The sequence below is a fragment of the Rana temporaria genome, chromosome 11 (genome assembly GCF_905171775.1).
Source record: "Rana temporaria chromosome 11, aRanTem1.1, whole genome shotgun sequence".
Lineage (NCBI taxonomy): Eukaryota > Metazoa > Chordata > Amphibia > Anura > Ranidae > Rana > Rana temporaria.
The window spans coordinates 40853598-40875323 of NC_053499.1; the positions used below are offsets into that span (position 1 = coordinate 40853598).

General features: G+C 46.9%; 1 protein-coding gene across 1 annotated transcript in view; it reads left to right on the forward strand.

Annotated features, from left to right (window-relative positions):
- Nucleotides 1-21726, forward strand: part of PPP1R32 (protein phosphatase 1 regulatory subunit 32) — a 46943-nt gene that overhangs the window by 19505 nt on the left and 5712 nt on the right. Inside the window, exons 6-10 of the mRNA XM_040328407.1 lie at nucleotides 1529-1635; nucleotides 4438-4506; nucleotides 11416-11502; nucleotides 13722-13802; nucleotides 13889-13977. Coding sequence (XP_040184341.1) covers nucleotides 1529-1635; nucleotides 4438-4506; nucleotides 11416-11502; nucleotides 13722-13802; nucleotides 13889-13977 — 433 coding nt within the window. The remainder of the gene's footprint in view (nucleotides 1-1528; nucleotides 1636-4437; nucleotides 4507-11415; nucleotides 11503-13721; nucleotides 13803-13888; nucleotides 13978-21726) is intronic.

The window sequence follows — 21726 nt, forward strand, 5'->3', positions numbered from 1 at the left end:
TTTGTTTATAGCGCTAAAAATGAAACTGCAGAGGTGATCAAATACCAGCAAAAGGAAGCTCTAGTTGTGGTAAAAAAAGGACATAAATTTTGTTTGGGTGCAATGACCGCGCAATTGTCCGTTAAATCGGCACAGTGCCGAATCTCAAAAAATGGCCCGGTCATTGGGCAGCCAAATCTGCCGGGGCTGAAGTGGTTAACAGATTGAGATTCTAATTGCTGTCAGCTCTTTATAGACCATTTTATTGTGACAATAGGTATGTTTGGACAGCTTGGTGCGCTTACCCTTTCTTCACTCTAAATAAGCTGATTTAACCAGGAACCCTGACGTGGCTCCACTGAGAAAGCTACTAATTTAAACTTCTACTAATCTTGGAGTCCAGTGTTCTACCACCCTGTCACTCAAGGAAGGCATCCAGAGCATCAACATGACATCCAGGCCAGTGCCGGGTGTACTGTATAAGAGGGCAAAAGGAGAAATTGTCCTGGGCCCCCAGCCAGAAGGGGGTCTCTATACAAAAACATAAAAACTGTTTTTTTTTTTGTTTTTTTTATCCAAATGTATCTTTTATGACTTTTGGGGTAGATTCACGTACCTCGGCGCATTAATATGCTGGGCGCAGCGTATCTAAGATACACTACGCCGCCGCAACTTTTATTTTTTTTCGAATCCTCAAAGAATTTGCGCCGTAAGTTACGGCGGCGTAGTGTATCTTTGGCGGCGTAAGGGCGCGGAATTCAAATGGATGTAATGGGGGCGTGTTTTATGGTAATACGTCGTGACCCGACGTAAACACCGTTTTTTTTTAACTGCGCATGCGCCGTCCATGGGGGTATCCCAGTGCGTATGCTTGAAATGAACCCGGAACAAGCCAAAGCTCACGACGGTGACGTCATTCTACGCAAATCCCTATTCGCGAACGACTTACGCAAACAACGTAAAAAATTCAAATTTCTACGCGGGAACGACGGCCATACTTAACATTGAGTACGCCTCATAACAGCAGCTTTAACTATACGCCGGAAAAAGCCGAACGAAAACGACGTAAAAAAATGCGCCGGTCGGACGGACGTTTGTGGATCGCTGTTACTAGCTAATTTGCATACTCGACGCGGAATTCGACGGAAATGCCACCTAGCTGCCGCCGAAAAATTGCAGCTTAGATCCGACGGCGTACTAAGACGTACGTCTGTCCGATGTAGCCGAGATGCCGTTGTATCTTGTTTTGTGGATACAAAACAAAGATACGACGTGCAAAATTTGAAATTACGCGGCGTATCAAGAGATACGACGGCGTAATACCTTTGTGGATCTGCCCCTTTATGTGTACATTTGATGATTTGGCACAGATTTTTATTCTTTTGTATAAGGGGTCCAGTGAACCTGAAGTGCCTCGGGCTCATAGGATGTGGGTTGTATATTTGCCAGGCCCGGTCATATCAAGGCAGAATATTTTGCAATAACAAGAGCAATAAAAGTGAACACTGTGTCATGATTCTGTTATCACCCACATTTATGTTATTTCTAGGCACCTTTCAAAATTCTGTTATCGGAGCGATGGAAAATTCTGGATTCACTGAGGGGTCAGCCATGGAACCCATCACCCATGATCCACATTCACAGCACTGTGTGCCGGTAAAGTTGATAATACAAGCGTTCTATTTACTGCCCTGGATAGTAAAAGATAACAATTTGAAGGCATAGGGCCAGATTTACAGAGATCGGCGTATCTCTGTGTGGGCGTAGCGCATCTCATATGCGCTACGCCAACGTAACCTAGAGCGGCAAGTACAGTATTCACAAAGCACTTGCTCCCTAAGTTACGGCGGCGTAACGGAAATGGGCCGGCATAAGCCCGCGTAATTCAAAGTAGGCTGGTAGTGGGCGTGTTGTATTATAATGAATCGTGACCCCATGTAAATGAAGCGCCGTACGAACGGCACATGCGCGCGCATGCTCAGAATCACGTCGAATTTACGCCCTGAGATACGACGGGTCAATGGCAATGACGTGAACGTAACCTACACCCAGCCCCATTCACGTACGACTTACGTAAATGACGTAAAAACATACGCTTGTTCCGACGTCCATACTTTGCATTATCTGCGCCTCATATAGCAGGGGTAACTTTACGCCGGACGTAAGCCTTACGTAAATGGCGTAGCTGAATGCGACGGGCGCAAGTACGTTCGTGAATCGGCGTATCTAGGTCATTTGCATATTCAACGCGTAAATCTACGGAAGCGCCCCTAGCGGCCAGCGTAAATATGCACCCAATATACGATTTCGTATCTTGCAAAATTCAGGCGTATCTCAGTTCCTGAATACGCGCATAGATACGACGGCGCACATTTGGACTTACGACGGCGTATCTGGATATACGCCGTCGTAAGTCCTTTCTGAATCCAGGCCATACTCTTTTTAAAACCCTTATTTAATCAGAAACCTTTGAGATGCCTACAGAAAGCAAAGTTCCTGCGCAGTACTTCAGTTTTTTTATCCAGTCATAGCTGTACAGTATGAGCCCCTTAATGTGACCCTTTTGTTTGTCTGGTGATATGTGAACCCCTTCTTGTGATAGGGGAGGGATTCCAAAACACACCCAGTACAAGCTCATTACACCAGTAGTTGGTGTATCCCTGGAGGTTTGTCTGCCTGGTAAAAGGTTCACTTCAATTAAAACTGTAAATTAAATATTGAAATTTACAAAGCGTATGGCCCCCATAGGCACCTGGGCACTACCCCACAACTTTTTATGAGTAATCTAGTGATCCTGGAATGCACCTTTATGAGGTGTTGGAACGCCGGCTGAAGGCTTTTTAGACCCTCTACAGTAATGGAGAGGTTTGGGGTTTTAAAAAAAAACAGACATGGTACTGATCACATATAAACAACTAAAGAGTGACAATTTTGGAAAAATAAACCCAATGGGCCGGATTCAAGAAGCAATTGCGCCTGTGTAACCATAGGTTACACAGCGCAATTGCTTACTTCCCCCGGCGTAACGAGTGCTCCTGATTCAGGAACCTCGTTATGCCGACTGCAGCCTAAGATCTGCGCGGCATAAGGCTCTTATGCCCGCATATCTTAGGCTGCATTCTTGCGGTGGCCGCTAGGTGGCGTTCCCGTTGTGCTCAGTGTATAGTATGCAAATTGCATACTAACACCGATTCACAACGTTGCGCGAGGCCTGCGTACGCAAGTTACGTCGTTTACGTACGGTGGTTTTCGCGCAAGGCTGCCCCTGCTATTAGCAAGGGCAGCCCATGTTACGTATACCTGTCGTTCCCGCGTCGCGAAATTTTAATTTTACGTAGTTTGCGTAAGTGAATCGTGAATGGCGCTGGACGCCATTCACGTTCACTTTGAAGCAAATGACGTCCTTGCGACGTCATTTGCCGCAATGCACCTCGGGAAAGTTTCCAGACGGAGCATGCGCTCTACGATCGGCGCGGGAACGCGCCTAATTTAAATGATTCCCGCCCCCTACGGGATCATTTAAATTGCGTGCTCCTGCGCCGGGCATTCTGCCGGCGCGCCCGCGCAATTTACGGAGCTTCTGCTCCGTGAATCAAGGGCAGCGGAGCAAATTTGCAGGGGCGCAGGGCAAAAACTTTGCCCTGCGCCTCCGTAAATAATGCGCAAATCTCTTTGAATCCGGCCCAATATTTTTTACTTTTTTCTATAATAAATATCCCCAAAAAAATGTTTTTAAAAAACAAATTTCTTTATCAGTTAAGGCCACTATATATTCTTCTACATATTTTAGTTTAAAAAAAAAATCGCAAAAAGGGTATATTGATTGGTTTGCGCAAAGGTAATAGCATCTACAAACTATGGGAAAGAATTACGTTATTTTTATTAGTAATGGCGGTGATCTGCGATTTTTAGCGGTACTGCAACATTGCGGCGGACAGATCGGACACTTTTGACAAATTTTTGGAACCATTGACATTTATACAGCAATCAGAGCTATAAAAATACACTGATTACTCTGTAAATGTCACTGGTAGGGAAAGGGTTAACACTAGGGGCACGGGCTTCCGGCGGCTCTTAAAGGAGACCAATACGTTGTTTCGTGGGAACATGTTACTTTGCCAACGTATGTCGATGTGAGCCGATCTGCAATTGGTTAAGGACACCTGAGAGAGCACCTTTTCTTTAGTAGATCAGAGATCTAGTCAAGCGCTGTATGACCTCCCTGACTAAGGGGGGTCGCAGGCTTTCTGGTAAGCCTCCATTTTTTACTTTTGTGATGGGTGTCATCATTTCAACACAGTTTTGCAATAGACTTTACACATGGGCTTTTTGGTTGTAACATGACAAAATGTGGAAAAATTCAAGGGGTGTGAATACTTTTTCAAGGCACTGTATTTTATGTGCATTTTGTGATTTAAACTAGTGCTGTCTGCTTCACATTTTTTTTTTTTTTTGCAGATGGGGCATCACCGACTGATGGGACTCAGTATCACAAAAACTGATTTTCTGCCAAGCTCCTTATTGCAGGTATAGGCTTAATTGTGTTTTATATTTATGTGTTTGTTTATGAAGTTACATTTCAGTCATTATTTTTGTGGTACAGGTTTCCAAAAATTCTCATTTGATTGATTGCTATTCAGTTTTATGCTCGGTTCACACTTCTGCGACTTAGGATCCGACTAGTGAGACCCAAAGTCGCAGGACATGTGAAATGCCATGTATCTCTATGAGAGCTGTTTGAGGCTGGGTTCACACTATTGCGAATTGGATGAGGGTTTCTCCGAATCAAATTCGTACGACAGGAGACTGTGACCAACTCTTAATGGAGCCGGTTCACACATCTCCGGGGCGGCTGCGGAGCGGTTTGCACAGTGGTCCTGTGCGTCTTTGGCTCTGTTTCAGGTCAGAATTCAGGTTAAAATTTTAAAATTCGGTCCCTGAAATGGATCCGAAGACAGTGTGAACCCAGCCTCAACACTATTGAAGTCAGTGTGACTTCAGAAAAGGTTCCTGCACTACTTTGATGTGACTTTGATAATGCTTCAGTACGAGGGAGTGTAAAAGTCGTTTCAAAGTTGCACTAAAAATCAAGTATTTTGTACTTTGGATTCGGTTAGTGTGGACCAAGCCTCATGCCGCGTACAGACGGTAATTTTTTGTGATGAAAAAAAACGTTGTTTTTAAAAACGTCATTTAAAATGACCGTGTGTGGGGAAAACGTCGTTTTATGTCTTCTGAAAAACGACAAAAAAATTCGAACATGCTTGAATTTTTTGTGTCGTTTTTCAAAACGTCGTTTTTTGTGTCAATTAAAATGATAGTGTGTGGGCAAAACAATGTTTTTAAACCCGCGCATGCTCAGAAGCAAGTTATGAAGCTAGCTTCAATGGAAAAGAGTGTTGAACGTAACCGCGCTTTGCTAGAGCATTTAAAAAAAACGATGGTGTGTAGACAACGTCGTTTTTGAAAATGAAGTTTCAAAAACGTCGTTTTATTTCATGATTTAAAACGTTGTTTTATTTCATCACAAAAAACGACCGTCTGTACGCGGCATTACAGTTGTTTTGGTAAAGCTTTCCCATTTTTTGATGACCAGTAATGTTTGTGTGCATTTTTTATGTGGTTTGTTTGTAACGTTTAGAGCCCTTTCAAACTGGGGCGGTAGCGGTAATGCGCTGCTTGCTAGTTTTAGTGCCGCTTTACCGCTGTTATAGCCCTGCTTTGATGGGAGCGGGGGCGTTTTTAACCCCTAGATTGGGTTAAAAAGGGTTAAAAGCGTCCATGTAGCGCAGCAGCCGAATCGCTTTGCAGGCGCTTCGGTAGCGCTGCCCATGCATTCCAATGGGCAGGGGCGGTGGAGGAGCAGTGTATACACCGCTCACAAACTGCCCCAAAGATGCTGCTTGCAGGACTTTTTCTAATCTCCTGCAAGCTCACCGCTCCAGTGTGAAAGCACTCAGGCTTTCACACTGGGGCTGCAGATGAGACATTTTACAGGCACTACTTTTAGCGCTAAAGCGCCTGAAAAAAGCCCCAGTGTGAAAGGGGTCGTATGGCGATCCATGCATATTCTGCCTGCCTGCCTAGATTTGTTTAATTTCTTGCATAATTTTTAAGCTAACTGACAAATGCTGTAGTCGAGTAAGATTGAAGATATTGGCCCGGATTCACAGACACTGGCGCATATTTATGCCGCCGTAGCGTATCTCCTTAACGCTACGCCGATGCAGCGCAGAGAGGCAAGCACTGAATTCACAAAGCACTTCCTCCCAAATCTGTGCTGGGTTTATCAGGCGTAAGTCGGCGTAAGTGGAAGTGGGTGTGAGCCATGCTAATGAGGCGTGACCCCATGCAAATGATGGGCATGCGCCGTCCCGTGGGCGCATCTCAGTGCGCAGGCTCACAATCACGTCGGAACAACTGCCTAAGATACGTCGGATCACTGCCTACGGCGTGAACATAACATACGCCTAGTCATATTCACGTCCTACGTAAACTACGTCGGCTTGTGTTCCCTGGTGCAGCCCTTTGCATGGATGCTGCTGAGTTACACCTCATTTATGGGGCATAACTTTACGCCGGACGTATGACTTTACGCGCACTGCGTCGGACGGACGTTCGTGAATCGGCATATCTCCCTCATTTGCATATGTGAATGGAAAATCAATGGGAGCGCCAAATATGTCCAGCGTAAATATGCACCCACTCTACGCCGGCGTAGGCAAGTTACGTCGGTCTGATGAAGCCTATTTTCAGGTGTATCTTAGTTTCTGAGTCCGGCGCATTGATACGACGGCGCATATTTGCACTTACGCGGCGTATCTCGAGATACGTCGGCGCAAGTGCTTTGTGAATCCGGGCCATTGTTTTATTGAGCACCAAATGTGGTGTTCAGTTTTGATCACCAATCCTCAAGGAAGATGTTGAATTATAAAGAATTCAGCAAAGGGCAAAAAACGTATAAAGGGGGATGCAGGACCTCCGTTCTGAAGATTGATTACATAAATGACATTTATTCACTTTAGGGAAGAGGCGCTTAAGAGGGAATGTATTTACAATGTACAAAAATATCAAAGGTTTCAGTAACTGTAGCAACAATTTGAGAGTAGAAGAAAGACCGTTTAATCTTTGACTGCGGAAAGGGTTCTATACTGTCAGAGCAGTAAAAATGTGAAACTCCCTCCCCTATGACGTGGTAGATGAGGAAGTGAACATCTTCAAAAACATTTAGATGTCTTCCTTAGGAAGCAGAGCTTGTTAGGGGTTCAATGAGCAACTTCTGCCTCTTAGATGATCTTTTCAGCTATCTGTAAAGGGGGAATTCTTCCAAATGACCACAAATGTCTTCCCAGTGGCCATCATTCTAACGTACTGTGAGTTGTAGATATAGAGGGCCAGATTCACAGAGATCTGTGGCGGCGTAACGTATCGTCTTTACGTTACACCGCCGCAAGTTTTCAGCGCAAGTGCCTGATTCACCAAGCACTTGCGTGTAAACTTACGGCGGTGTAACGTAAAGCCGTCCGGCGCAAGCCTGCCTAATTCAAATGGGGCGTGTACCATTTAAATTAGGCGCATGCTCCGTGTGAAAATTTCCCGACGTGCTTTGCGCGAAATTACGGCGCCCCAACGTATTTTTTGAACGGCGACGTGCGTTACGTCGTTTCGTATTCCCGGACGTCTTACGCAAAAAAAAAATAAAAATTGAAATTCGACGTGGGAACGACGGCCATACTTTAACATGGCTGTTCTAAATGTAAGCCATGAAAAAGCAGGCTTATGTTTGCGACGGGGAAAAACCGACTAGCGACGACGTAAGAGAATGCGCCGAACGCGCGGATCGCCGTAATCAGCTAACTTGCATACCCGACACTGGAAAATGACGCGAACTCCACCCAGCGGCCGCCGGAGAATTACACCTACGATCCGAAGGCGTACGAAGCCGTACGCCTGTCGGATCTTAGCCAGAAGCCGTCGTATCTTTGTTTGTGAATTACAAATAAAGATACGACGCGGCAAATTTGAAAGTACGCCGGAGTATCAGCAGATACTCTGGCATACTTTTTCTGTGAATTTGGCCCAGAATTATTAAAGCGGAGTTCCACCCAAAAGTGGAACTTCCACTTAATCCACTCCTCGCCCCCTTACATGCCACATTTGGCATGTCATTTTTTTGGGGGGGGAGTGGGGGCTTCAGGAGGAGTGGGACATCCTGTCCCACTTCCTTCTTCCGCCGAGGGGCCGCTAAGGCGATGCGTCATATCGCCTTTTGGCGGCCCCTCCCTGTAGGCATCGCCTGGGACACGTGACAGGTCCCAGGCGATCGCCTGTCCAATCAGAAAGCACAGCGCCGCACGCGCAAGCGCAGTCAGTGTCCGGCCGTGAAGCCGAAAGCTGTCACGGGCCGGGTGCCCACAGTAGCAATGAGGACGCCGGCCGGAGAGGGTGGGAGAGGAGCGGAGCTCCGGGCGGCGCGTCCCTGGAACGTGGAGCAGGTGAGTGCATGTTTATTAACCAGTTAGCAACCGCCCTATAGACGAAATACGTCTACAAGGCGGTTGCTTAACTCTGGGAGGGCGTCAATGTACGTCCTCCCAGAATCGCGCCCCCGCGCGCCCTGTGGGCCGCGCACACGGGAGTCTCCGTGACCGCCTGATCACGGATCACGGTAAATCGCCGCTGATAGCGGCGGTTTACCACGTGATCGCTCCGTCCAATGACGGAGCGATCACTAGTAAACAAACCGGCGTCATGTGATGACGCCGGTTCTTCCCTCTCCTCTCTGTACCGAACGGTACAGTGTGAGAGAGGAGAGGGGAGAGAGCGGAAGCAGCAGCAGCTGCTGCTGCTGCTGCGGGCTGGATCTGTGACACATGCAGTCACAGATCCAGCCATCCATCCCTCCCTGTGCACTACTCTGCAATGCCCCCATACTCTGCAATGCCCCCATACTCTGCAATGCCCCCACACTCTGCAATGCCCCCACACTCTGCAATGCCCCCACACTCTGCAATGCCCCCACACTCTGCAATGCCCCCATACTCTGCAATACCCCCATACTCTGCAATGCCCCCACACTCTGCAATGCCCCCATACTCTGCAATACCCCAAAATACTCTGCAATGCCCCCATACTCCGCAATGCCCCGCAATACTCCGCAATGCCCCGCAATACTCCGCAATGCCCCACAATACCCCACAATACTCCGCAATACCCCGCAATACTCTGCAATACCCCGCAATACCCCGCAATACTCCGCAATACCCCGCAATACTCCGCAATACCCCGCAATACCCCGCAATACCCCACAATACCCCGCAATACCCCGCAATACCCTGCAATACCCCACAATACTCCGCAATACCCCACAATACTCCGCAATACCCCACAATACTCCGCAATACCCTGCAACGTCGTCTATGGGGATTTTTAAGTAGCGAAGTTTGGCGCCATTCCACAAGCGTGTGCAATTTTGAAGGGTGACATGTTGGGTATCTATTTACTCGGCGTAACTTCATCTTTCACATTTATGCAAAAGAATGAAGAAAAAATACTAAATTTGCCAAATTTTATAACAGAAACAAAGAAAAATTATTTTTTTTTACAGAATTTTCAGTCTTTTTTCTTTTATAGCGCAAAAAATAAAAAACCCAACGGTGATTAAATACCACCAAAAGAAAGCTCTATTTGTGTGAAAAAAAGGACGGAAATTTCATTTGGGTACAGTGTTGTATGACTGAGTAATTGTCATTCAAATTGTGAGAGCACCGAAAGCTGAAAATTGGTCTGGTTATTAAGGGGGTTTACGTGCCTAGTGGTCAAGTGGTTAAAAGACAGCACTTTTTGTAGCTGCTGACTTTTAATAAACATGAAAAATGCCTGGAACACCCCTTTAACAGAGGTTCTCTATACCCGTAAAGTTATTTCAAGGGTTACCGCATGTTATAAAAGTTTGGGAAAGGCTGTGTTAGAGAATATAAATACACACACATACTGTACAGTACATATTGGTTTCTTTGCAGAGCTGCACCAGATTTTGCACTCTCCAGTTTTAGTAAATGAACCCCAATGAGCACACCTATTTAGAAATCCACTTGATGCACCGTATAGGAAATTCAGACCAGGGAACTCGTCTTGCAAGGAACCTGTATTTACCAAATAATCTCTTTCCAGGGCCGGCGTTAGACTATTTTGCAACCTAACCACTTGCTTACTGGGCACTTAAACCCCCTTCCTGCCCAGGCCATTTTTCACCCTTCAGCACTATCACACTTTGAATGACAATTGCATGGTCTTGCTACACTGTGCCCAGGGCTTTTTTTCAGGGGGAACTTGGGGGAACTCAGTTCCACCACCTCTGGCTCAGACCCTTTGGTGCCTGCTCACCACAGTGACTTGTAAACACAGAAGTCTGGTTTCTGTGTTTACAAGTGACAGCTCTGCACTCTGTGTGTAACCCCCTGAACTCTGCACTCTATATGTAATGCAATCCTGGTATTTAATGCCCCTTTAAGACCCTTCTACTGTTTTTAAAAAACTGAACGGGGTCGTGGTTGAGTTCCTGCACCTATTTTCTGAGAAAAAAAGCTCTGACTGTACCCAAATACATTTTTTATCATTTTTTCACACACATAGAGCTTTCTTTTGGTGATATTTCATCACTGCTATGTTTTTATTTTTTTGCTAGAAAAAAAGGGCAAAAAACAAAACATAGTTTGTTATAAAATTTTGAAAACAGGTCATTTTTCTCCTTTGTTTATGAGCACTGATGGGCACTGATAAGGCAGCACTGATGGGTACTGATAGGTAGCACTGGTGGGAACTGAGGGTTGGCACAGAAAGGCACTGGTAGGTGACACTGATGGTCACTGGTTGGCAATGATATGTGGCACTGGTGGGCATTGATAGGTGGCACTGGTGGACACTGGTAGGAAGCACTGATATGCACCTATAGGTGGCACTGCAGGTCACTGCATAGCAGCAGTGCCTCTCCCTGTTCGGGACCGATGTCCCTCTGTCAGAAGTCAGCGATCGGCTTCTTTTCTCGCGCTGTCAGCGTGAGGGGGGAAAAAAAGCTGATTACTGATCTCCTGTTTACATCACGTGATCAGCTTTCATTGGCTGACAGCTGATCACGTTGGTAAGGGGCCAGGATCAAGCCCTTACTCCTATCTGTGATCAGCCGAGTCTCATTGATAGATTGTTTTATATTGTGTAAAATATTGGAGGATTAGGGGGGTTCATTATGTTTTCCAGTGACCAGAGAGGAGAGTAAAGCTTGGAACAGTGGTGGAATAACTTGCCACCAGATTGAAAAAGGTAGCCATCCTCAAGCTTTGGGCCCAGTTCATACGTTTTGTTTTACAATAAAAATGCTATTATTTCATGGTAAAGTTATGTATGCCGATGCTTCATTCAATTCCAACTGTTTTGCAGGGAAGAGAGCCACTCCCAGCATTAGCCAGGAACTGTGAAAGAGATAGTGGTTTCACCAGAGAAACGGACCAAGTCCTACATACCAGTGTAAGATCTAGTCCATGCTGTTTTCATGGCTAATATGTCATTCAGGATCTTTTGTTGAATATTTGTATTTTATTAATTTATTTCAGGTACTTATATAGCGCTGTCAATTTATATACAGTATACATTGTACATTCACATCAGTCCCTACCTTCAAGGAGCTTACACTCAAAGGTCCCTAACTCACATTCATACATACACATACTAGGGACAATTTAGACAGGATCCAATTAACCTACCGGCATGTCTTTTTGGAGTGAGGGAGGAAACCAGAGTACTCTGAGGAAACTCATGCACTGGGAACATGCAAACTCCATGCAGGTAGTGTCGTGATTGGGATTGGAACCAGCAACCCTTTTTATTGCTAGGCGAAAGTGCTATCCACTGTGCTGCCCACTACACCACTGTGTAGATAATACTTAAAGTGGTTCTATCTAAGGCCTAATAATTGTTTACCTTAATGCATTCCTTGCATTAAAGTGGTTGCAAACCCTTTATAACCACTTTATGCTACAGGTTAGCCTCTAGTATATCTACCAGACAAAAATCTTCTATTACGTGAGGCATGTTACCTGGTGCTGTAATAATGTTTTGGGATGCCATTAAAGCGGGAGTTCACCCGAAAAACAATTTTTAACATTTTGTGAAAGGGGAATCTGGTGTGTTTTTTTTTAAATCGAAGCAGTACTTACCGTTTTATAGATAGATCTTCTCCGCCGCTTCCGGGTATGGTCTTCGGGACTGGGCGTTCCTATTTGATTGACAGGCTTCCGACAGGCTTCCGACGGTCGCATACATCGCGTCACGAGTAGCCGAAAGAAGCCAAACGTCGGTGCGGCTCTATACGGCGCCTGCGCACCGACGTTCGGCTACAGGGCCGGCCTTAGGTGTTCAGGCGCCATGTGCGAGCTAATCCTGTGCCTCATTTGAAGTCAGCTAGCTAGTGAGTCCGCGACTTTCTCCGAGACAGACGAGTGACTTGCTCAGAGTGAAGCCACAAGAGAAAAAATGTAAGCGGGCGGCTCCTGGCGCCGCCCCTAACCGTGCTTGTGTTTACTAGTGGACTGCATCGCCTGCCCATAAGGACGATTTGGCACAGATCAAGGAGAGGAGGAGGGAGGGAAGCGCTCTGACACTTCGGCGCCCCCCCCCCTCTGGGCGCCTGCCCAGGATCGGCCCTGCGCGCGGTGCCCCTGTTGCCCATGGCGCCCTGTGCGGCCGCACAGCTCGCACACCCCAAAGGCCGGCCCTGTTTGGCTACTTTCGGAAAATCGTGACGCGCTGTATGTGACCGTCGGAAGCCTGTCAATCAAATAGGAACGCCTAGTCCCGCAGCCCATACCCGGAAGCGGCGGAGAAGATCTATCTCTAAAACGGTAAGTACTGCTTCCATTTAAAAAAAAAAACACCCGATTCCCCTTGACAAAATGAGCCTCAATCTAATGTTAAAAATTGAGTTTTTGGGTGAACCTCCACTTTAAAAGTGATGGTACTTTTGCAGTGCCGGCCCAAGACATTGTGCTGCCTGGTACCAAGAATGAAATGCTGCCCCCCCCCTAAAAAAAATTACGCCCACCAAAATGCCCCCACATACATTATTTTATATCATGATAACTAAAGTGGACCTATCATCAGGGCTCTATACATGTATATAGGAGTATAAAAAGGACCTGTTATGGCTCTATTCATGCAATTAACCCCACAGTGGAGCGGTCGGGCGGCAATTAGCCCCACAGTGAAGTGGAGAGTGGAGCTGGCGGAATGGGATGGCGGGCAGGCAGGAAATTTGCTGCCCCCCTGAAAGTGCTGCCTGGTACAATGGTACCATCGGGTCCCATGGTAGGGCCGGCCCTGTACTTTTGCACTGATGTCAGTTTATTTTTCTATGTTTGAGTGTATTGCCTAACGTTTATGACCAGGTTGTCTGGTGTTTTTTTTGTATGTTTTTCTGTTTGTTTTGTTTGTCTTAAACCTAATAAAAATATCTTTAAAAAAAAAAAAAAAGTGATGGTACTGCAATGGACCATGGTTCACGCATTACCAGAGAATGTGAATGGGCCCAAAAGTGACAATGTTTTATCCTTGAGAATATTTGATTGCTGAATATAGAGAAATTACTTGAACAAGTTATTGTAGAATTGTTACATTGTCTGCAAAATGACAATAACCGGGCATAATTTTAATTTCTTTTTACGCTGTCTATATTTACATATAAAATGTAGTCCCTGCCTAATGACTCCAGACTTGGCAACAGTATGAAGCAGACGGATGATCTTTTGGGAAGAGTATATGTGGGGAAGAAGGTCTGTATATAGTCTTATTATTTTTGGCAATGATTGAAATGCTTTTTTCTATATATCTAAATGAGGAAATGTTTATCATTTTGTAGGAATCATCTGGATTCAGTACCAATAATCTAAAATATGTGCAGCCTGAGAAGGAGCCTCCACGACATTACCTGACCAACTACAACCAAAGGTACTTTACAGTCAACCTTTAGAATTCAACATCAATGACTAAATAAGGCTTCTGATGCACATAATAAGGCCCAGATTCTCATACAATTACGTTGCTCCTGGGCAGCGTAACGTATGAGATTTACGTTACACCGCCGCAGGTTTACAGCTTTAGTGCCTGATTCTCAGAACACTTACCTGTAAACTTGCGGCGGTGTATCGTTAAATCGCTCGGCGCAAGCCCGCCCAATTCAAATGGGGCGGGCACCATTTAAATTTGGCGCGCTCCCGCGCCGAGCGTACTGCGCATGCTCCGTCGGGTAAATTACCCGACGTGCATTGCGCTAAATGACGTCGCACAGACGTTATTTGCTTAGACGTTAACGTAAATGGCGTCCAGCGCCATTCACGGACGTCTTACGCAAACGACGTAGATTTTTGAAATTTCGACGCGGGAACGACGGCCATACTTAACATTGGCTGCGCCTCATAGACCCAGGGGCAACTTTACGCGTCGGAAAGGCTACGGAAACGACGTAAATCCTCTGCGTCGAGCACGCGTACGTTCGGGAATCGCTGTAATTAACTAATTTACATAAGCGACGGGGAAAACGACGTCCGCGACACCTAGCGGCGGGAAACAAAATTGCATTTAAGATCTGACAGCGTAAGAGCCTTACGCCTGTCAGATCTAATGGGTATCTATGCGTAACTGATTCTAAGAATCAGTCGCATAGATACCCGGGGCCAGATTAGGACTTACTACGGCGCAAATGGTTTTGCGCCGTTGTAACGCCTTTGAGAATCTGGGCCTAAGAGTATATTACAACAAGGCTAATTTAGGCATGTAAAGATTTCCATGTAGCAGAAGCATTAGTGGTCATATCAGGGGACTGAGGGCTTTTACACTGGATCGGTGCGCTGGCGGGGCATCAGAAAAAGTCCTGCCAGCTTGCTTCTTTGCAGCGCATTAGGAGCTGTGATCTCACCGCTTCTAATGCGCTCCTGCCCTTTGGAATCAATGGGCAGCGTTGCCATACCGCCGGCAAAACGCCACTGTAGCAGCGCTTTGCGGGCGTTTTTTAACACCTTTTTTGTCGCTAGCGGGGGTTAAAAGCACCCAGCTAGCGGGCGAAAAGTGACGCAAATCCGAGGGTAAAGCCGACGCTCGGGGTGGCTCGGTGTGAAAGGGCTCTGAAAGCCCTCGGGCTTTCACACTGGCGTGAATGGAGCAGCTGTTTTACGGAGCTTTGCAGACGCTATTTTTAACGCTATGGCGCCTGCAAAACGCCCCCATTGTGAAAGGGGTCTAAACGCCTAATTCGACCATAGACAACATAACAGAATACAGGATGTCCCCGCCAAGGACCACCCCTCCTTGATGTGTTTTATTGTAGTTGGCTTCATTTATAAGGATGTGATACATTTGATAATTTGTACTTTCAATCTAGAGATTGTGCGGTTACTCTCTCTGTTCGGTCCCTGCTCTTAACTGTGGGATTTCAATCTAGTATTGTTGGTGTTAGAAAGACCCCATTTCCGTGTTGTAATCCTGTTTTTCTTGTGGCCATCACTTTGGTTAGTAGAGCCTCAGCGTATTAGCATTGGCCTGTAAGGTTCCCCAAAGATTCTGTTGTTTTGAGACCAAAAGACCTATTTTTTGCCTAAAGTGTTCTCTACTCTTCACCTTTATTAAGATATTGTGTTACCTACCCAGTTCATCTCCGGTTCTCTTTAAGGAGATCTCTCTCCATTGTCTGGATGTGGTGATGGCTGTTAATATTTGTCTTTTGGCCACCACTTCTTGTAGGTAGACAAACTCTGTATTTATTATTCCAGGAGGTCGTAAAATAAGTTTTTCTGGTTTTCAAGATCCCCTATTTCTAGTGGATTAGACAGGTTGTTGTGCAGACAGATGGGTTGCAAGATAACGTACTTAATTTTCCCACTAAAGCCCTTTCTACTAGAACAGTGAACACTTCTTTATTATCATGAAGCTCCTCTGTCTATGCACCCCTGGTTGTGTGGATCTCCCCGGGGCTTAGTGTGGAATGCAGATGGCCTCCTGGGTCCTGTCCTAACAAAACACTCTGCCACCTGTGTCTACTTGCTAATTGCTCCCCTGCTTACAGTTAGGCCGGGTTCACACTAGTTCGACATGCGCTCCGACATTGAGAGCTCATGTCGCATGACGTGTGAAAAGCAATGTTTTCCTATGGGAGCCGTCTTAACTGGTCCGACACATGTCGGTCCGACTTTGAAGACGCTCCCTGTACTAATTTGATCCTACTTCAGCCCATTGAACATCATTGAAGTAGGATCAAAGTCGGAACGCAGTCTTGCACGCTCCGACTTTGGCATGCGACATGTATTCTACTGATCTTGAGGGGGAACTCCACACCAAATTTTAACAAAAAAACTTGCATGGGTTCCCCTCCAAGAGCATACCAGGCCCATGGGCCTGGTACTGATTTAAAGGGGAACCCCCCTACGCCGAAAAACGGCGAGGGGGTTCCCCCAAAATCCATACCAGACCCGTATCCAAGCAGCAGCCCGGCCGGTCAGGAAAGGGGGTGGGGACGAGCGAGCGCCCCCCCCTCCTTAACGGTGCCAGGCCGCATGCCCTCAACATGGGGGGGTAGGTGCTATGGGGCAGGGGGCGCACTGCGGCCCCCCACCCCACAGCACCCTGCCCCCATGTTGATGAGGACAGGGCCTCTTCCCGACAACCCTGGCCGTTGGTTGTCGGGGTCTGCGGGCGGGTGCTTATCCGAATCTGGGGACCCCCAGATACCGGCCCCCCACGTGAATGAGTATGGGATACGTCGTACCCCTACCCATTCACCTGGAAGTAAAGTGTTAAAAATAAATAAACACGCTACACAGGTTTTTAAAATATTTTATTAGTCAGCTCCGGGGCCCCCCCTCTCTTCTTTAGCTCTTTCACAAGGGGGGGGCTTGCTTCTTTCGACGTCTTCTGGGGGGGGTCCCAGTCTTCACCGCCGTCTGGTTCTCTTCTGCCGGGTGGGGGCCGCTTTCTTCTTTAGCTCTTTCACAGCAGCCCCCTCCCGCAGTGCGCCCCCCTGCCCCATAGCACCTACCTCCCCATGTTGAGGGCATGCGGCCTGGCACAGTTAAGGAGGGGGGGGCGCTCGTCCCCACCCCCTTTCCTGACCGGCCGGGCTGCTGCTCAGATACGGGTCTGGTATGGATTTTGGGGGGACCCCCCACACCGGTTTTTCAGTGTAGGGGGGTTCCCCTTTAAATCCGCACCAGACCCATGGGCCTGGTATGCTCTTGAAGGGGAATCCATGCCGTTTTTTTTGTTAAAATTTGCCGTGGAGTTCCCCCTCAAGATTCATATCAAACACTGCCTGATATTGGCAGGGATCCAAGTCTGATCCCTGCTCATTGAAAGTCAGACTTCAAGTCCAGGACAAAGTAGGATCAAAGTAGGATCCTGTTCATGAAAGTCGGATGGATGTAGGACCAATGTAGGATAAATGTAGGACGATTGTAGGAGCAGTGTAGGACCAATGTAGCAGAGCAAAGTAGGATGAAAATCGTGTAGTATAGTGTGAACCCAGCCTTATCCTTGTGGCTCTCCGCTACTGTATCTTAGGCTGGGTTCACACTTGTCCGACAAACGCTCCGACATTGGGAGCTCATGTAGCATGACGTGTGAAAATCAATGTTTTCCTATGAGAGCCGTCTTAACTGGTCCGACACAAAGTCGGTCCAACTTTGAAAATGCTCCCTGTACTACTTTAGTCCGACATTGATCCTACTTCAGCCCATTGAATATCATTGAAGTCGGATCAAAGTAGGACCCTTGTCCTTACCATCCGACTTTTGACATCTGACATGTGATTACAGCAGCAGTAAAAGGAATTTATCTCACTCTGGGATTGTTTTGATTGGTCAAAGAATAAGTCAGACTATCACAAAGTCGGATCAAAGTAGTATCCTGTTCATGAAAGTAGGATGGATGTAGGATCAATGTAGGATCGACGTAGGACTGATGTCGCAGAGCAAAGTAGGATGAAAGTTGTACTACTGTCGTGTAGTATAGTGTGAACCCAGCCTTAGGATCCTTTGCACTCTGTACCATGCAGCCCACTCCTGGCTCCCAGTACGGTATGCCCTCCTCATGCTGCCTGCTTGACCTTACACTGCAACTCTGTCTCCATTTTCAGGTTTCCCGCAACTCAAGAAGCTCACCAATCACCTTCTCTTTCTCCTCCCATCCCCATAACCAGTTCATCCTGCTCTGTGCAGCAGTGGGCAGGACCAAATGAGGCCAAATCAATTCCATTCTCTCTCCCAGCTGAGCTGTCCATGTATACATATATATACATACATACATGCATACACAGAGGCGGCTCTAGGCTTTGTGAGGCCTGAGGCAAAACTTAGACATGAGGCCCCACTCACGCCCATAATAGGAAAAATAATTCAAGCAAGAAAAATGGCTGCAGAAAATGCACAGGTCTAGCACACAGGTGATCAGCACCACTTCCAGGACACCCTCCTCACCCATCAGACATATTCAGCCAATGCAAGAGGGGGAGGTGAGAAAGGGAGAAGGGTAATAGAGATCTGATGAGGCTGACATTAGTATTGATCACAGGCAAATTATGCGGCCGCGAGGCCCCTGTGAGTGCAAGGCCTTAGGCGACCGCCTAATTTGAGAGCCGCCTCTGTGCATACATACTCATACGCATGTGTGTTTGAGCTTTTAATGCAATAGGCTGCACACACATATGCTAAAACTTATTGATGGTCAGAAGTAAGAACAGGTTTGGGACATGCCTGCATAACTTATTGGTGCATATGTCCCCACTGCCCTGACATTGATATCATTGGCTGCTCCAGTGAATTAAGCAAATAACGTTCTGTAATACAATTGACGGGAAAACACTACAGGGAGACTTATCCGGGTTAGATGAAAAGTCTTTCACCTTAACGCAGAAAATGCATTCATGGAAAACAAAATCTTTTGACTTCAGACTGATACAGGCAATTAGCAGTTTTCAAAAGAGGTCACAAATCAGAATATGCAGACTTTACTGGAAGAGGTAGAGACATAGAAACATGAGATACATCAGTGGGACTTTAAAGTACTGTAAACCTTTTCTAATAGAAATACAGGGCTGCCATTGCTGATCTTACAAAAAATGGCTGGTCGCATTACCCATCTGTTATACTGATCCACTGACTTCAATACATTTGATCTAAAATAAGCACGCATATTAGCAAAGTTCTTTTCTGTAAACTTGTTCTGGTAGTGACTAGGGTGACCACATTTCCAAACTACCATTCAGGGACACCATCCCTTCCCAAAAATCAGCTCGTGCTGTAACGAATCACAGCACAGTGATTGGACACAAGAGGCGGGATTTATGATTTCTCCAATCACAAGCAGGGGGCGGGGACTGTGCTCCTCCAGGCATTCCCGGCCAGGACAAATACTGTCAGTGAGTGAAGTGGTGATGTGGCGGCCTTTTTTGGGGGCATCAGATTGGCCTGGGGGGTGGCTGTGTCAGTTTCATTCCGGGACACTGTATTGTCCCGGAATGAATGTGCCCGGGACAGACCTGCAAAATGCGGGACTGTCCCGGGCAATCCGGGACAGGTGGTCACCCTAGTAGTGACTCTGAATTGAAGCTAAAGGACCAGTATTACATTCATGCAAATAGCATTTGCAACACATTCACATTGCTAGCGTTCATGTCTCTCTCAGGACATAAAGTATTGTTTACACCAAAATAAAACATACTTCAGGCTTGGATTATTGCCCTCTAAGGGCTTTTCCAGATAGACAGTAATGCTTACTTGCAGTGGGTCACTGTTCAGAGGGCATTATAGCAGCAGCTGGCTGGTAATCAATAGGCGCTACTGACACCTGTTTATTTTTATTTAATTGTCAAATGGAAATTTTACAATGTGGGACTGCACTATAAAACTCTTTGCTTGTAGTTGTGATGTGCCCCATTGATCTTAATGGGTGGATTTGAAAGGCGGTGCTGCCCATCAAACTCTGCAGCTTGAGTTAAAATGACTGCGGCTGTGAAACAAAGCATTGTGTCAGGCTGAAATGTTAGAATTATTTTGGGGGTCAGGGCTGTTTTCCCTGGCCCATGGTTGTGAAAAAGCCCCAAAACATTTGCCTTGTTCGTAATATTCTAGACCAGTGATGGCGAACCTTGGCACCCCAGATGTTTTGGAACTACATTTCCCATGATGCTTATGCACTCTGCAGTGTAGTTGAGCATCATTGGAAATGTAGTTCCAAAACATCTGGGATGCCAAGGTTCACCATCACTGTCCTAGACCTTGCCGGTGTCCTGTCGAGAATTGCCCTCTATCGAGAAATGCCCAGGTGGAACTGCACATGCGCCGCGCAGTACGGAGCCCCAGAACAGCTGAATTTACTATCAGCTGTTGCTGAAGCACGTACATGCAGGGCCGGTGCAAGGATTTCTGCCTACACAAGCGAAGCTCCATTTTGGCGCCCCCCCCCAACGGCCACCCACCTCCCTTGCAAAAATGTTTCCCCAACTTTACCTTTTCATAAGGGGTAAAAGGAGAAAATGCCCCCAAAGTTTGTAACACTTTCTCCTGTGTACGTAGATACCCTATATGTGGCCCTAAACTGTTACCTTGAAATACGACAGGGCTGACCACAGATAAAACAGTGATAACTCTCTGAGTACAGATAATGAAGTAGATGTGACCTGCAGACAGTCCTATGTAACACCACAGATAACACAGGTAGCATCTAATACATTATCTGTACTCTGAGAGTCATCACTGTTATCTGTGGTGTTACATAGGACTGCAGGTCACATCTACTACATTATATTTATTTGCGTGTGGGAGTTCTGGTGGCCGGTGGTGGAGTGTGGAAGTCGACTTATCCATCCCCCCCCCCTTCTATTATCCATCCCCCCTGCTTCCATTATCCATCCCCATGCTTCCATTATCCATCCCCCTGCTTCCATTATCCATCCCCCTGCTTCTATTATCCATCCCCCCTGCTTCCATTATCCAACCCCCTCTGCTTCCATTATCCATCCCCCTGCTTCCATTATCCATCCCCCTGCTTCTATTATCCATCCCCCCTGCTTCCATTATCCATCCCCCCTGCTTCCATTATCCATCCCCCCTGCTTCCATTATCCATCCCCCCTGCATCCATTATCCATCCCCCCTGCATCCATTATCCACCCCCCCTGCTTCCATTATCCACCTCCGTTTCCATTACCCCCCTGCTTCCATTATCCATTCCCCCCCTGCTCCTTCTTCCATTATCCCCCACTGCTTCCATTAACCCCCCCCCCCACTCCTTCTTCCATTATGCCCTCCTGCTTTCATTATCAACCCAGTCTCCATTAACCCCCCTTGCTCCTTCTTCCATCATCCATCACCCCTGGGCCCTGCTCTGCTTCCACCATTCCTCCCCCCCCCACTCCTTCTTCCATTATGACCTCCTGCTTTATTAATTATCCACCCGACCCCGTCTATATTAACCCCCCTTGCTCCTTCCATGATCCATCATCTATCCCCCCTGGGCCCTGCTCTGCTTCCGCCATTCCTCCCCCCCCCCACTCCTTCTTCCAGTTCCATTAAGCCCTCCTGCTTTATTAATTATCCACCCGACCCAGTCTCCATTAACCCCCCTTGCTCCTCCTTCCATCATCCATTACCCCTGGGCCCTGCTCTGCTTCCACCATTCCTCCCCCCCCACTCCTTCTTCCATTATGCCCTCC